The sequence below is a fragment of the Mus musculus genome, chromosome 14 (assembly GCF_000001635.26).
Source record: "Mus musculus strain C57BL/6J chromosome 14, GRCm38.p6 C57BL/6J".
NCBI lineage: Eukaryota > Metazoa > Chordata > Mammalia > Rodentia > Muridae > Mus > Mus musculus.
The window spans coordinates 55,936,606-55,952,930 of NC_000080.6; the positions used below are offsets into that span (position 1 = coordinate 55,936,606).

The window sequence follows — 16,325 nt, forward strand, 5'->3', positions numbered from 1 at the left end:
AAACAATTTATCATATAACTGTGGCTCTCCTTGTCCTCGGGGATCGTCGGCTGATATGATCCACAAGTGTAACAGAGAGCAGAGAGTGTGAACAGGGGAAGGGTGAGTGGAGGGAAGGGGGTCAGGGTACGAGTGGGTGGTTCCGGAGCTCTGTGAATATGAATGATCACTCCTGGACCAGCTGCGGGGAGTCATACCAACTTTATGTAGGGTGGTTCAAGGCTTATATAATTTAGGGGGCTGAGGGTAGGAACATCCAGGATGGGCAAAGGTTATTGGCTGAGAGCATAGGGACTCAAATGCCTCATTAGCATGGGAAGCATTTCAGGAAGCTCAGGTTCTAGCTAGTTCTTATCAGGAGAAAAGAATCTGCAATCTAACTAAGGCTACGTGACATTCCGAAGGTAGAAGGTTTTGAATTCCCCAGACAAGGTCTGAGAAGAAGCCCTGCATATGAAGGGAGCCCTCCATATGGCACTGAGCTCAGAGGCTGTCTAGCCAAGGGTGAACTTTAACCTTAATTAGTGGAGTTTCCCCACATCTCCCCCTGATTTATTTTTTAATGAGAAACATCACAAAGTATTGAACTTCTGTATTGGGACAGCTTGGTACTGAACCAGAACCTGTTTAGCCATGGTTTTCCCAATGCTATTATCTGCTGTTTTAAAACTGGAGGAGGCAGGGATAAAACACAACATAAACCAGAAGGGGCAGAGAGGGGTGGGAGCCAACAATATAATTGAAATTATTGAAACAATATAATCGCTCAGTGGACTGAAACCTCTAGAGCAAGTCTGTACAGAGTTTTCTGAGGATATCACATTGGTCTTAAACAGCATTGGATTCATTTACATTGATATAACATTCTTCCTCACTACTATGAAAAATGCCCCTAAGTTTAGCAGTCATTAGGCCCCAGCAAGAGAGTTCACCTGCCGCTGGAGGGACCCAAAGCTGTCATCATCTGTAGATACCACTGCCTGCTTGTCTCAAAAGTCTATAGTCAGATGGTGGGCCTGGATAAAGGCAACTTTGTGACACCACAAAGGTCCAAGGGAGATGGTGGGTCAGTCTCCATCTTGCCTGCAGCAGCAGTGTTGCCTTCATTTCCTCACAGACACAAACCTGTGGAATAATCATAACAGAAGTGCAGAACCCTGGCAGGGCGGTGTCTGTTCTCTCTCTCTCTCTCTCTCTCTCTCTCTCTCTCTATATATATATATATATATATATATATATATATATATATATATATATGTACTGGCTAGTTTTGTGTCAACTTGACACAGCTGGAGTTATCAGAGAAAGGAGCTTCAGTTGAGGAAATGCCTCCATGAGATGCAATTGTAAGGCATTTTCTCAATTAGTGATCAAGGGGGAAAGGCCCCTTGTGGGTGGGACCATCTCAGGGCTGGTAGTCTTGGTTCTATAAGAAAGCAGGCTGAGCAAGCCAGGTGAGGCAAGCCAGTAAAGAACATCCCTCCATGGCCTCTGCATCAGCTCCTGCTCCCTGACCTGCTTGAGTTCCAGTCCTGACTTCCTTTGGTGATGAACAGCAGCATGGAAGTGTAAGCCGAATAAACCCTTTCCTCCCCAACTTGCCTCTTGGTCATGATGTTTGTGCAGGAATAGAAACCCTGACTAAGACAAATATATATATATATATAATTTTTTACACCAAAAGAAGAGAGTGGGTAGAGCACATGCTAAGCCTGTAAGAGTTTGATTGACATCACACTAGTGCTTCATTGCTATAGGCCTAGGAGAAAGGCAAGGGTGTTGAGGAATCTTAATCCTGGAAGTGGGAAATCACCTAGTTGCTTTAAGGAAAGCAGAGGGGAGAGTTGGGAATTATTTATCTCATTTGCTTAAGGTAGCCAAGCAAAGAAAATACCATGTTAATAATATATCCAGAATGGGCAATAGCCATTTGTCTGTAAAAAAATAAACTGCCTTCAGTAGATGATCTCCCTTTTTTCAAATTGAAGATTAAATAATAGTTGTTAATGCAATCCGTGTGACCTGTGGGAGGTAGACAAAGAAGCTTGACTACCTAAGACTCCTGGCCTGGCCGTGGGGGATACAGAGCCTGAACCAGTTATCTCCTGAAACCAGGCAGACTTCCAGTGGAGAGATTTGAACATCCCCCCAGCCACAACACCTTTGAATTTGTCCTGCTTACAAGATCTGCGGGGGTAAAGATGGCACAGAAATCGTGCAAGTGGCCAACCAATAACTGGTCCAGCTTGAGATCCATGCCCCATGCCATGAGATGGAGCGCCCCCCCCCCCCCCCCCAGTGCCTGGAGGGTCAGGATCCAGAGGCTAGATAGTCAGAGACCCATGATAGAATCAAACACGATTGGAAAAAAAAAAGGCAATGAAACTACTCTTAATGCTACTCTGCTGTACTCATAGACTGATGCCTAACTCAATTGTCATCAGAGAGTTCATCTAGCAACTGATGGAAACAGATGCAGGGACCCAAGGCCAAACATTAGGTAGAGCTTGGGAATTCTGTGGAGGATGGGGAGGAAGGATTTTAAGAGCTGGTGAGGTCAAGGACACAAAAAAACACACAGAATCAACTAGCCTGGGCTCACAGGGGATCATAGAGACTGAACCCACAACCAGGGAGCCTGCATAGATCTGACCTAGGCCCTCGGCACATATGGCATAGTTGTGTAGCTTGGTCTTCTTGTGGGATGCCTAACAGTGGGAGCAGGGACTGCCTCTGACTCTGTTGCCTGCCTTTGAGACCCTCTCCTCTTATGGGGTTTCCTCATCTAGCCTTTATAGGAGAGGAAGTGCCTGCTTTACTGCAACTTAATAAGCCATGTTTGCTTGATACCCATGGGAGACTGCCCTCTTCTGAAGGAATATGGAGGAGGAGTGGTTGGAGAGGGGGAGAGAACAGATGGGGGAGGGTTTAGGAAGAGAGAAGGGAGAGGAAATTGAGGTCAGGAGATAGAAATGAATTAAAAGGAAAGAGAAAAGTCTATCATTTCTGTTCCTTGGCCCAGGGGACCTCAGGAAGGTTCAGCTTCTCTAGTTTTCAGGATGGCTCAGCTGTGTGAGCCGTAAGCACAGGATGCCCATGGAGCAGTGCTGGACCAGTGGGGGACTGGAGACGAGTGTATGCACTTTCCTGGTGCAGAGTCTATGGTCAGGACACACAGGTGTATCAACAAAGCACAAACTGCTGTTAGTCCTGTCCTCTAGAGACTATTTCCAACATTATTTTGATATAGCCACTTCCAGCAGTTTTTAGGATGGCTACACACCATATATAATTAAAACTGAGACGCTACCATGGAAAGATTTTCAAATTGCTTTTAAAAAAGCATTGTACTGAAATTTCTGCATTATTAAATATGTCTGAGAACAAATTATTAACTATCAAAACACTCAGCCCTGTAAATCTACCATTTAAATTCTGTTCCATGGATGGTATTCCAGTGTGCTTTAAAATTAAGTATGTTGAGATTCAAATCTTTATACAACAGTCTTCACACATGTCCCTTTCACTTCTTAAGGAATCCCCGGAAATAACTTGATCAAAGGGATCCACCCTGCCCTCAGAAGCCATGGCTGTTGCCAGCCTTAGCCTCTGATTGGTGTCCTCATGCTACCACAGGCTCTCCTCCAGCCACTTCTTTATGGGCAGATGGTGTCCTTATCCTGCTGTGTGCTTTCTGACAACCATTGCTCTTGCGGACAAATGTCTGTACTGAGCAATTTGTGGATGGGTGGATGTTGCTCAAGCTGGCCTTGTGATCATTTCTCATCTTGTTGTTCCTGGCCATCTGTTCTATGGCAGCGTCTGAGGGGCAATCCCCTCTGCCTCCCCTTAGAGCTCTACAGATGGGAGATCGCTTTTCCAGATGAGCTCCGAGAAGACTGTTTGATCCTAGCTGTCCTACCTGTACCGACTGTGTACATCCTAAGTTATTTAAGATGAAGTTCGTTCTGCACCTTTGCCCTCAGGGACATGGATCAATAGCTGGAGGGATTTTGTCTGGGTGTGTAGAGTGTTGCTACTGACATCTACTGGAGAGAGGCCAGAAATACTTTAAAGATCCCACATCCAGTTTGCTATTTAAAATATTCTCAGTGATTCTGAATTATTATATAAATTGGAATTGGCATAGGGTTAGTAGTTAAGTTAGGGAATGGGAGATGGCTCAGTGGCTAAGAGAGCTTGCTGTGAAAGCATGAGGACCCGAGTTTGAATCCCCAACACCCTTATAGAAAATAGTGTGTGGCTAAGTTTGTGTGTAACCCCAGCACTTGAGACAGGAGGATCTTTGGGGCTTTCTGACCACCAGTGTGGCTTCAGGATCATTGAGGAGCCTGTCTCAAAGGGTTCTGGCAGAGAGTGATAGAATAAAAGAAGAAAATATTTGATATTCTCTTCAGGTCTACTTGTGCATGCATAGGCACACATATCTGTACACACACATACACATCACAACACACACACATTTTACACACACACACACACACACACACACACACACACACACACACACACACACACACACACACACACCGCTCACTGAGAGACAGGTGAGAGAGAAAGAGATAGAAAGAGAAATAGTAAAGAGAGGATGGGTGTAATTTCTTGTTTAAGCTGGACATACAGACCTCGCCTACCCAGGAATACACTTAGTTTTACTTTGTTATTCCATATCTCTACCTTTTTCTTTAAGTATCTTTCTGTCTCTGCCTGGTCCTTCATACCACGCCCAAGCCCCTCATACCCTCTTCCAAATCCTAAGTTAGTTAAGGTGAGAATCAGATTGTTGTACACAGGGAGAAGAGAGCAGCTGAGAGGAGAGACACATTGCAGTTGACAATCTGGGTCTTTATTGAGGTTAATGAAGATGGTGGCTTTTAGGAACATTCTGTGACTTGTAAGAACCTTCTGGAAGCTCAGGGACCAGGCAGGGCTTCAGCAGGAACTACAGACAGGCCAGATCGCATGGCACACAAAACCTGCACTATTCCAGTTCCAGATTTCCTCACAGGCTGGCAAAAGCTCCAGAGTTAATTCTCCCTCAAGATCTTATTGATCCAGGGCCTGTAATGGGAGATTCTGGTAAAGACAGCAGGGGGCTTTGCATTCCGATGTACATAGGATGCAATGCCTTGGGCTATCCCAGCACACAGCAGAGGTCCTCCAGAGTCTCCCTGTTGGGGGTGGGGCAGAGAGGAAACATGAATGGATAGGAGGGCAGCCTCTACCTCTACCCACCCATTTCATCTTGCAGTTAGGTCTAGAGCCTGATGCCACATCATTGCCTTGGGGGGCAGCCTACTTATCTTCCTCATATCACCCCATGTTCTCTGTCTGAACAGCAGAAGAGGTGACCCAGGATAGCCCTGGGAAGATGGATACTTTGTTTCCTCACTTGGTGATTCCTAAACACTATGATTAGCTGACAATCTTCCACCCCACCCTGCTTCTAGAACTCTGGCTCCCAGGAGTGCTTTTAGGAAAACCTGGCAAGAGACTCACCTTGTATACATTTTGCATCTTCTTGGGGTTGCCCACACACAGCTGGGAATTGTGTCGAAAACTGGTGAAGTGTTTGCAGGCTTGGGGCTCCTGGAGTCTCATCTTTACTTCCTGCAGTGTGTCGGAGGCTGGCTCATTCACGTTTGTTCTGCCCCAGCCAACTGCCCTGCACATTCTCCCGGGTGGGATAAAGTTGAAGTTGGCAGAGAGTGGGAGGGTTCCCACACCTAGGGTTAGCTTGGCTTTCTCCTTCAACTGTGAAGGGAATGAGGGACTCTTAGCCAGGGCTGTGGACTAGGGGGTAGTTCCAGGCAACGTACCAAGTCTAACAGGGGAATAAGAGGGAGTGCTGTCCAAGGCAGGGCAAGGGATATTCAGGGCAATGGGGACCAGAAGAAAAAGTCTCCAGGAGTACAATGGAGGGAGAAGCCTGTTACCTTCAGTAGCATGATGTCGTGGACAACCAAATTCTCATCATATTTTGGATGAAGGAATTGCTTTTCCACCTCAAGCTTCTGCCACGTGTCTTCTTTAGATGTTTTGTTATGGGCTCCTAGGAGGACTGTTATAGACCTGTTGTGAGAAAGGATAGGGCCTGAGGATGGAGCAATGGGTAGAGTGCTTGCCTAGCATTCGGGAATCTTTGAGTTTGAGGCACAGCACTGTATAAACTGGCATGGTGGTTCATGCCTATAATCTCTGCACTTGGGTGGTGGAGGCAGGGGGATTAGAAGTCAAGGTCATCATCCTTAGCTACATAGTTGGTTTGAGGCCAGCCTGAGCTACAGGGGACTGTGCCTCAAAAGCAAGCCACCAATAAACCCAACATTGGCAACAACAAAAAGAAAGGGCAAGCAGAGACAGTGACAGGCTCAGAGATGAATGTATTTTGGAAAAAGGCTGGAATTCTTCCCTGGGTCAGGGGCCTCTTCCAATCCCCACTTTCTGGGCTCCTTGTGGTGTTGACAGGCTCAGTGTTTAATCGGGAGAGCAATGTGGAAATACCTGCACTTGGGCCTGAGTCAGGAGAGAAAAGGCTTGGAGAAAGGGTATTTTCTGGAGCAGACACACTTCCCAGAGCTGGCTCCCCAGGAATTGCTGGGGAATGAGCAAGAAATGGAGGCCCTGGGGGTAGGGTTAATCCTCCCCAATTTGGAGAATTTGAAGGGGGTCCATTTTCTACAACAAAAACTAGTCAGGAGTTCAGGAAATAGAAAGGGTCCTGTGGGCTTGTTCCTCCTTCCTTAAAAATGTTGGGCTGTGGACCTTGGAACTGATGGCCGGTGTTCTTGAAAATAGCAAGGAGAGACCCCCAGAAAACTACTGGGTAGATCCCGACAAGTGAGCTGTGGGCATCTTCCAGGTTTAAGGGGACATGGAGGGGCCATATTGGAGAATCCTCTCTCTCCTCTGAGGGGAGCTGCATTTATAGTGATTGAGGCTCATGGCATCTATTTAATGACATTTGTCAGTTGACCTAGGCTCAGGATCCCTCTCAGGTCCACTTGCATGTGTCCCAGGTTGCTATCCCGTGGTTTACTTCGTATTAAGGATAAGCAGCGCCTTGTCTCACCTTCCCGCACAGTGAGCTGCAGTCAGCACAAAGTTTCTTCTTATCAGGAAGCCACTGCAGGCCGACAGGTAGTTCTCAGAAGTGACAATTTCCAGATAGGCCATGTAGGGGCGGGAGTGTGGTATGCACTCCGTGCCTCCAATGATCTCTCCTAGAACACAGAACCCCACGACCTGAGATAGGCATGGGTGCTCTCTTTCTCGTACACAGTCGGGGAAAGGTTGAGAGCGGCTTCCCTTGGCTTCTTGCCCTAAACTCTGCCATACTTCTCTCAGGCATCTCTGTCAGCTCCTCTCACCCACAGCCCGCCCTCTGCCACAAAGTCACTTCTTTCTCAAGGATCCAATCCTGCCTTAGACTTAGGCAGTCTCCTACTTCTGATATTTTACACTCTGCTGTGTCCCTAGCCCATCTTCCTTCCTGCAGCACATGCTGTCCAGGTTCCTCTTGCCCTGCCCTGCTCAGAGGCACAGAACAGCAACATCACAAGGTGATCTTCTGTCTTGGGACTCAAAGATGAAGAGAATGTGCCTGGTATCCTGGATCTGTCTTTCTCCCAATGACTTTAGGATTCTCTGTCAGTCAGCACAAGCACCTGTGTTCCTAGAAACCATGCCAGCCTTAAAGGATGGGCAGGACATCCCACAAGAAGACTTCACTCTGAAGGTCTTGAGAAGGGCTATGAGTCCCATTTGAGAGTCCCAAATGACACACTAAGCTTTGTTCTTTTAGGAGCTGACCCTGCAGATTGGAGAGGGAGCGACCCCAGCACTCACCAGCTTTGGTGCTGGAACCCAGGAGAAGGAGCAGCAGATGAAGAGTAAGAAGATGCATCCTCTCAGAGGGCCTCCTCAGGGCTGCTGCAGGCTTCATATTTGGGCCTTAGGCTTATTACTCCCAGCGGGCAGGGGAGTGGCAGAGCTGTTATCACAGGAACTGTGTGGTCAAGGCGTCTTCTTTAAGTTGTCTTCATAACTGGACACTCCCCGGGAATACCACTGTTTTACTAGAGGTGAAACTGAAGCCTGGACTCTTGGATCCCAGATACTCAGATAGGTCCTCAACTGTGCCTCTGTGTGGGTTAGGAGTGTCAGGACGGAATATGAAGGGATCTTACCTTCCTAGTTAGGGCAACTTGTTATAGATCCCTAGAATCTTGGGTAGAGGATAATCTTTGCAGTGAGACTCCAGGAGCACAGAGGCTGTGATTATTATAGCCCTCACCAGGAAATGTGTTTTGGAAAAAGACTCTAAGGACATATACATGTATAGACATGTACAGGGGTTGAGTTAGGAAATGGATATGATCATATTTTGATGTATGGAAAATTTAAAAAGTAAAGAAAGAAATACAATATACACAGTTAGTTTTTATGCTATTTCATTCCATGTTATTTCACTATTTATTAAAACTTGAACAGCATTCTCCTTAAATAAGGGTTACCTAAAATCTGACATTAGCTTGCATTTCTTTTTCTTGGAACCTGTGGTTATTGCCTGAAGAAGAGACAGAGAGAAAAAACAACAAACACTAAAGGAGGAAGCCAAGTCTAGGATAGGACCTCAGGGACTTCAACCTGAAAGAGAAGAGATGGCATGACCATTTCCTCAGACTGTGTATGCAATTTAGTGTCATTCCGTTAGGAACATTGTTACTTTCATAGCAACCTCATCAAATACTTATTACTGTTTCAATTTGTTGACCTGACCTTTAGCTCTTACGGTTTAGAATTAGATCTTTCTGATTTCAAATTAAGGGTCCTTTCTGCTTAACCATCCTAGAGAAATATTCTTGGTAAGTGTGAGAGGAAGTTAGGGTTATGGGTATGAGGTAGGCAGTTTTCTCCAGAAGCCTGGATGGTTCTAAACTATGTCACTGTCTGAGAGTTAGCACCTTTTCTTTTGTTGTTAAAACTACCCTGGGAAATACCACTACTGTCTGTTTACAAATGTAGACTAGAAACTGAGACCATGATCATTCTACCATTAACTGTTAAACACATTTTAAGTATCTTCTCGATGCTTCTCTGGACTCAGAAGGAGTCTAATGAAGAGAAGGCCACACAGTGCAGTGCCATTTCTCTTGGAGACCGACTGGAGGTTTAGTTCCTAGGTGGGAATGTAACTGCAGGTCCTGTGTTTTCCTTTGCTAATGCTGAGAGCTGTCCTCTGACCCTGCATCACTAGCAGGGAAGAGGAGGAGCTGGAGCTGGAGATGTCTTGTCTGGCGGCTCTGCATCGGTGAGAGCAAGCCCCAGAGCCCAAGGCAAGGTTTTCCTCTTGTGTCCTTGAAAACGGAGGGATAGGTCATATAGAACTAGGGAGCTGGCTCCACAACACCATGGCTCAGGTCCACCAGCATTGGCTTATATCTCTTGGCTTGGCTGTAGGTGGGGGAGGAGATAAGGTTCAGTCCCCAGCAGGGCATCAACCTCATAAACACCGATCCCATGATTTTCCTGCATTCTCTTTGTCTGCTACAGTTTCCCAGAATTCTGCTTTCTCTGCTGCCTCCCTTGGCTGCTGTCTATGTTGTGCACTTCAGAGTTCAATTATGGTTTGAAGATCAGGAAGCTGGGATTGTGATTAGTTACAAAGCAATGGGGGTCAGTAGGAGATGCTGCCTTTACTTAAGGCAGTGACTGATGAAACCTGTTGTTTTTGTTGCTCCTTGAAAGGTGTGATAAGAAACCTCATGGCTACAGTTTGAGGACACAGTTCATGATGGAAACACATTGTGGCAGAACTGTGAAGGGCGAGTCGCACTGTATCAGCAGACAGGAAGTGCCACTCTGACATAAAACTTCACAACCAGCCTGCACCAAACAGCTTCCTCCCATGAGACTGCACCTCTTAGGGTTCTACAACCTTCCAAAGGCAGTACCACTACCTGGGGACCCAGTGTTCCAAGACATGAGCACAAAAACTGTTCAAAAGGTTTGATTAATTTACAGTGTAATAATTTATACAGAATATATTCAAAATTTCAATTATGTACATCATTGTAAGCCTGTTGGGAAAACTGACCTATCACAATGGAATGTGTTATAGAGTGCATGCAGCTCTGGCTGGGACAGCTGTCACCCAGGAGTGACTCATATCCTCCTTTCCTCCCTCCCTCCCCCCTTCCCTCTCTCCCTCCCTCCCTCCTTCCCTCTCTCCCTCCCTCTGTTCCTCTTCTTTCCTTCCTACTCTTTCCCCTCCCTTCTCAGCTGTTATTTTGAGGCAGGCAGGCTTTCTTGTAGCCCAGGTTAGCTGTGAACTCCATATGTAAATGAGACCATGCCTCAAATCGTGTTCCTCCTGCTTCTGCCTCCCTAATGTTAGCATTACCTGCATGCAATCCTATGTCAAGTTTAGGATTTGTTTCTGAGGAAATAATTTAGTAATGTAGCACTAGAAGAAATTGAGATGTTCAAGATGTATTCTGTGCACAACGGCGACTCCATGCTAACATGGAGTAGCTTTGCATTATAGGATGAAAAGCTGGGCAGAGTGGTGCACACTGGCATCCTCAGTACCCAGGAGACTGAGGCAAGAGTATGGTATTTGTTCAAGGCTAGCCCGGGCTTCAAGCAAGACCTTATATAAAACAAATCAGAATGAAACATAACTCAAACATTGTTTGTGCTTAAAAATGATATAAGGTCATATTCTTTCCTTCCTAAAAATGTTTCCAGAGCTACTAGAAATTTTCATTTACAAACTAATTAATAAAACCATTCCTTTGGGTGTCAGAAGAACAGATGGGGTCAGGTGGTAACATCTGCTGCAGGAGAGTAATAACCCCTGCTCACCAGAGGCTGGATTCTCCTCATTGTGAGCTTTTTGTTTTTGTTTTTGTTTTGTTTGTTTCTGAATGTGACTCTCCGTTAGTCACCGGTTAGCACTTACATCCCTTCCGTTGCACTCTTGTGTTTTCTGCACCTTCAGATTTACCTGTTTTTGCTTCTGGGCTATGTTTCTACTTTTGCCAAGCTTGGGTGAACACCTGCTGACTTCTTGGACACTTTCTTCAGCTGCTGTTGGCTGAGCTGTACTTTGTTTTGGACACTGTCTGTGTGTATCTGCTGCTAGGATACTCTTTGAGGTTTTCTTAAGCTAGGCTGCCCAGCACTGCTACTGTACCCATAACGGGTGCCTGTGTCCTTATCTGCATGTGTCCCTCGCTGACCCTGGGAGACCATGACTGTTCTCTTGTTCCCAATGTCCACTGGGCCTGCAGCTTTTGCCCCCCTTCCACCGTGCCTAAGCATGACCGTTAGAAGTCATGAGTACTGATGAGTCTCTTATCTTGATTTTGGAGCCTTTGGGTCACCAGAGGACCATGTGATGGAGTTTGCTCTGTAGAGGTGACTTTTCTGGAAGCCATTCAGCCTGTGCCCTCAGCTCAGCTCTCAGGAGTCTCCACCTTCTCCCCTATTACTGTGGGCCAGGCTACAGGATGGGACAATCACTCTCTCCTCACCTCCAGTTGCCCAACTTCAGGGAGGAAGACTGTCCCAAGTACATGTCCTTCCTAGACTGTGGGGAAAGAGGCAGTGTGCCCTCAGCTGCAGGTTAGTGAGTATTCACCTCTGCTAAGAAAAGACACCGCTCCTGTCTCTGATTTGTATTTCACATTTTGAGACTTTTGTATAAGCCAGGGGTGGTGGAGCATGCTTTGGGTCCCAGCACTAGGGAGGCTGAGGCAGAAGCATCATGAGTTGGTAGTCAGTCTGAACTACACTGTGAGACTATGTTCAAACCACACCAATCTAAGTAAAAATGGAAAAAAAAGGTTGTGCCATTTAGTTATACAACTATAAATAAGAGTTAGAAAAAAAAAAGGTCACTTATGTATATATAATCTGACAGATTCTTTAATTTCTTTTTTTGATTTTTCGAGACAGGGTTTCTCTGTATAGCCCTGGCTGTCCTGGAACTCACTTTGTAGACCAGGCTGGCCTCGAACTCAGAAATCCGCCTGCCTCTGCCTCTGCCTCCCGAGTGCTGGGATTAAAGGCGTGCACCACCACGCCCGGTGATTCTTTAATTTCTTAAAGATTCTTTTAGGTTCTTTAATTCCCATGTATGTTCCCTGCTCCCATAGAGTTAGAACAGAACTTATAGTCAGTATTGTATTTGATAGCTATCTTTACATCTGTACTGAACAGTGCTGAAGATGGAAACCCATCCATGAGTCTTGCAGGCTGTGGGGAGGGCTAAGGTGCTGAGGTTCTAGTCAGGGGCTGGTCATGGCAGCAGTTTTCATTGTATAGTAGTAGCCAGAGGGCCACGCCCATCATATTAAGCCTCTTTAGGGCACAGCAGACCTCATGTGTGGTCTTTTCCCCTTGAGAATCCACAGAACCCTGTAGTTAAAGCATTGCTTCCCTTGACTAAGGACAATGAGCACTTTGGCTCGTAAGAGGAGAGCAGGCCACTTAGAAGTTCGTCCAACTCAGGCATCCTTCTGAAAGCCTGGATCTTTGAGGAAGATGGCAGTTGAATGGGTGTGGCTCAGATGCAGGTCTAGAGCCACCATGCTGAATACTAGTACATGCAAAGTACTCGAGGGTCTCTTCCCATCACAGGCTAGTTCTGCCCTGTGTTTGGCTCCAGAAAGTTCTGATGCTCTCCATTGTGACTGCTACAGCCACAGTCATGCTCCAAGGACTTCCGAGGGCAGGCTCTGCTCTAGCTGCAGGTGCAATACTGAGAGGATGGTGATGGCAGGGTAGGTGGTGAGGACACAAGGATCAGCAGCCATATCTGACCTAGGCATGGAGTCTGTTATGATGTGTGGGAAGATGCAGTGGCTAAGGCATGGGGTTTGTGAGCAGAAGAGCTGAGAGACGAGGAGGGAGAAGATGAGAAGACAGGACAGTGGAGGGAAGAATAGAACAGTGCACATTACCCTGGATGTGAAATCTTACTGTTCACAGTCATGCGTGTTAGATAATATTCAATAATCCACAGTGTCACACCCTATGCCAGTAGCTGAGATTGCTAACATGGCAAGATAGTAGCTCAAATCAATTCTTCATTGAGCATAGAGAGAGACTGAGTGTTTAGAGCCCAGAGTGGAGTCACACAGCTGCTGGAGGTTAGGGCTTTACTGAGGTGCATTACAGGGAACAGTCCATCATCACAGACTTGTGTATTTTTGAGATCCTCCAAGGTTCAGACAGGCTGGGGTGAAGCCGGGGGAAGGCTGGGGACCAGCTGGGAACAGACTGGGAACAGACTGGGAACAGACTGGAGACAGCCTTGGAACAGCTTCGGAAGGCCTTTGTTGAACCCATGGGTTATCAGAAGAGCTCTCTCTTGGAGACTCTGACTCATGCAGGTCAGGCTTCTTACCTACAAGCTCTTTATGACTTTATTAATCCAGGGTACATATGAGGAGATTCGGGTGAAGACTGCAGGAGCTTTGCGTCTTCACAATCGTGAGATACAATACCATGGGCCATCCCAGCACACAGTAGAGGTCCCTCGGAGTCTCCCTGTATGTAAGAAATGACAGACTAAGATCAACGATTACTCTCCTGCAACTATGGACCCCCTCCCATAGCTAATTCCAGAGTGAAATAAGAGGTCCTGGCTCCCTGTAAGAATAAGTTAGCGATTGTACTGTCTGATTCCAGCCCCCTCCTAACCCCCCTCCCCTGCCTTGCCCCAGTGCTAACATGTCTCCCTTTACTCCCTTCTGTTGTTTTCTGGCGCCTCATGGGAAGGTTGTGGGCAGGGCTTTGGCACAGGGACATGAGACAGAGAGGGAGAATGTCAGTTCTCAGAGCCTCAGGGATAGGAGCTAAGAACACAGGTATTAGTCACTGCCATGGAGGGCTGTTTGGCACACTTCCTCCACTGATGCTGTTGCCTGATGAGGGGAGGAAGAGCGGGTGTGTCCTCACCTCATATGGTGATCTCTTCCTTCTAGGACTGCCCACGAAGACCTGGAAGCTATTGTCATAATGCCTTTATCCTTTACTGGCCTCTTCATTCATGATTCTCAGTTTCACTTTCTTGAGTGTATCTGAAGAAGGATCTGCCACTCCAGTTAGGCCCCACCCAGCTGTCAGGCACATCTTCCCAGGCTTGATAAGGTCAGAGCGACCAGGCAGGGAAATTACATCCACAGCAGAAGTCAACTCAGCTTGCTCTTCAAGCTGTTGGGGGAAGGAGAGAAGAGATGGCAAAGCACTGAAGGATGCTGGGAAATGGGTCCTTTCCCAGTGGGTCCTTAATGACATAGAATTCAGGATTGGGTTCTGAGGAAAAGGATTGGGCAAGAGAGAATTCAAAGACCCGAGTCGGGAGGAGAGTTAAGGATGGGAGACTTAAGCAGGGCAAAATAAGGGCACCTTCAGTAACATGATGTCATGGAGCTTAGAAGAGAAGTTGTATTTTGGGTAAGCAATTTGTCTTTCACCTTTTATCTTCTGTTGTGTGGATTCTGTCTTGTTCACATCATGTGCTCCGAGGGTGACAGTGATTTCTCTGTTGACTGAGAAAAGAAGCAATGAAAAGACCTGGTCTTAGGAGGAGGCATCCTTCCAAGGAGAGGGGCTGCAGGGTCTTTCTTCTCTATCCCATGGCAGAGTCCCTAGAGAGACTTGAGATGGTGCTCCCAGGACCACAGCCTTGCCAGAAGGACATGGCTCAGGGAAACACAGGGCTGGGAACTCTCCCCACTCTCAGTACTAGAATTGAACGCATGGTTTTTCACATGGTGGACAGGCACTCTAAACTGAGTTATACACTGCCCATATCTGCGCTCTGGTGAAACCAGGACCACACATGAGATGGTTCAGTGAGTGACCTTGTGCTCCCTTTTCCTCTCTGTGTAAGGAGAGCCCATCTGCAGATGAGCAGCGCTCAGAGACTCTCAGGCCTCTGCTGCTCTGGGACTCTGGTTCCTGCATTTCCTCACAATTAGAAAAGCCTCTTACCTTCCTCTATAGTGTGCAGCAGTCATCACAAATTGTGGGGCTATGAGAAACCCACCACAGTTGACTGTGTAATTTCTCTCAGTGCTGACTCTAGATAGGCCATGTAAGGATGGGGGTATGGTCCAGACTCAACACAACCAATAATCTCCTCTGGAACAAAGAAGCCCCTGTCCCTAGTCACAGAGTTTCAGGACCCCCCCCCCCCAACACTGTGCTGACACAGGAGATTGGAGTTAAAGCTGAGCGACTGCTCCAAGCCCACCCCACCTCACATGGGGCTCAGGCCCCTCCACATGTCCTTTGGTCTTTTCTCTCCTGTTGATCTTTGCTCCCCAGTCCTCCCTGTCCACCATCATCCTTCATTCAGAACACAATGCCCATTCATATTTCTGGGTTTCCAATCCATTAGGCATTTCTCCTCACCCTCATCCTGTCTTCCTCAACACTAAGGGAAGGCCACAGAAGAGCTGCCCATCAGAACAGAGAGTAATTTGATGAAGGGGAATTAGTTTTTCATTCTTGACCTACAGATTTCCCCTGGACTATGTTATTTTAAGATCCTGCCTCATGTTAGGGTCTCTGTTGCCAAAGATAAGAGATTAAGGTTGGTTTCTGAAAACTCAGAGGTTAGGGAGATGAAGACAAACTCACCAGCTCCAGCTCCAGCAGGCAAGAGAAGTGCCATCAGGAATAGTAGGGCCTGCATTTTGCCAGTGTTGAGGCCTTGGTGAGCTTCTAGGCTGTTCCTGTCCTGGTTCCTGCTTTTATAGATCCAACGTGGGAGAAAGGCAGGGCTGGGAACCACAGATCTGGCTTGGACAAGCTTTGTTTCCTTATCAGAAATTCTCATGACTCTTCCCTCTGGTGGTGTTGAATCTGTGGCTAGGTCTTGACACTCCTGGATCCCACAATGACGTGGTAAGTGCATCCTTCAAAGTGGCTCCCAGGAAGCAGGACAGCAACACAAAGGGAGGGGGACCTTGATCAGGGATCATGGAACTGTTCTTCTAAGCATCCAGGTATTAGTGTCAGCTTTTAGACTCATGTTGCATATGTGTAAAGTCTCATCTCTGCTGCTGAAGCACAAACACAGGCATCTGTAGTGTATGAGAATATGGGGGAGAGGAAGTACATTTTTACTACATCCACTCCAGTAGTGACTTGTGTGACAGGTTTAAAAACCTGGAAGCAGTCCTGAGGCAGAGTTTCAAGGAAACAGCTTCCTAGAACCTTGGCATTCCCAGAGCTAGAATGCCCCAGATTTGTTCCTGCAATATTGTGTAGGATCTTGCATG

At 46.8% G+C, this 16,325-nt stretch overlaps 2 protein-coding genes and 1 pseudogene across 3 annotated transcripts in view; 1 reads left to right on the forward strand and 2 right to left on the reverse strand.

Annotated features, from left to right (window-relative positions):
• Positions 1 to 4,845: 4,845 nt before the first annotated feature.
• On the reverse strand, positions 4,846 to 8,070 carry Cma1 (chymase 1, mast cell). The gene is made up of 5 exons (NM_010780.3): positions 7,870 to 8,070; positions 7,094 to 7,244; positions 5,958 to 6,093; positions 5,521 to 5,775; positions 4,846 to 5,192 (listed from the first exon to the last, which is right to left on the reverse strand). Exons 1-5 carry the CDS (start codon positions 7,925 to 7,927, stop codon positions 5,049 to 5,051), a joined length of 744 nt encoding a protein of 247 aa, NP_034910.2. The 5' UTR covers positions 7,928 to 8,070; the 3' UTR covers positions 4,846 to 5,048.
• Positions 8,071 to 13,203: 5,133 nt separating this feature from the next.
• Mcpt-ps1 (mast cell protease, pseudogene 1) lies at positions 13,204 to 15,766 on the reverse strand (annotated as a pseudogene). The gene is made up of 4 exons (NR_028284.1): positions 15,682 to 15,766; positions 14,511 to 14,585; positions 13,993 to 14,247; positions 13,204 to 13,581 (listed from the first exon to the last, which is right to left on the reverse strand). The product of NR_028284.1 is annotated as a mast cell protease, pseudogene 1 (transcript).
• Cma2 (chymase 2, mast cell) overlaps positions 14,375 to 16,325 on the forward strand; it is a 38,806-nt gene continuing 36,855 nt past the window's right edge. The window contains exon 1 of the mRNA NM_001361637.1: positions 14,375 to 14,490. Coding sequence (NP_001348566.1) covers positions 14,453 to 14,490 — 38 coding nt within the window. The 5' untranslated portion in view covers positions 14,375 to 14,452. The remainder of the gene's footprint in view (positions 14,491 to 16,325) is intronic.

Bases quoted from the DNA above. Each gene is read 5' to 3' on its own strand.
- Cma1 (NM_010780.3), bottom strand. From the start codon at position 7,927: ATGCATCTTCTTACTCTTCATCTGCTGCTCCTTCTCCTGGGTTCCAGC. The intron at 5,776-5,957 runs GTAACAGGCTTC...TTCCCTTCACAG, and splicing joins ACGACATCATGCTACTGAAG to TTGAAGGAGAAAGCCAAGCT. The intron at 5,193-5,520 runs GTGAGTCTCTTG...CACCCCCAACAG, and splicing joins AGATGCAAAATGTATACAAG to GGAGACTCTGGAGGACCTCT.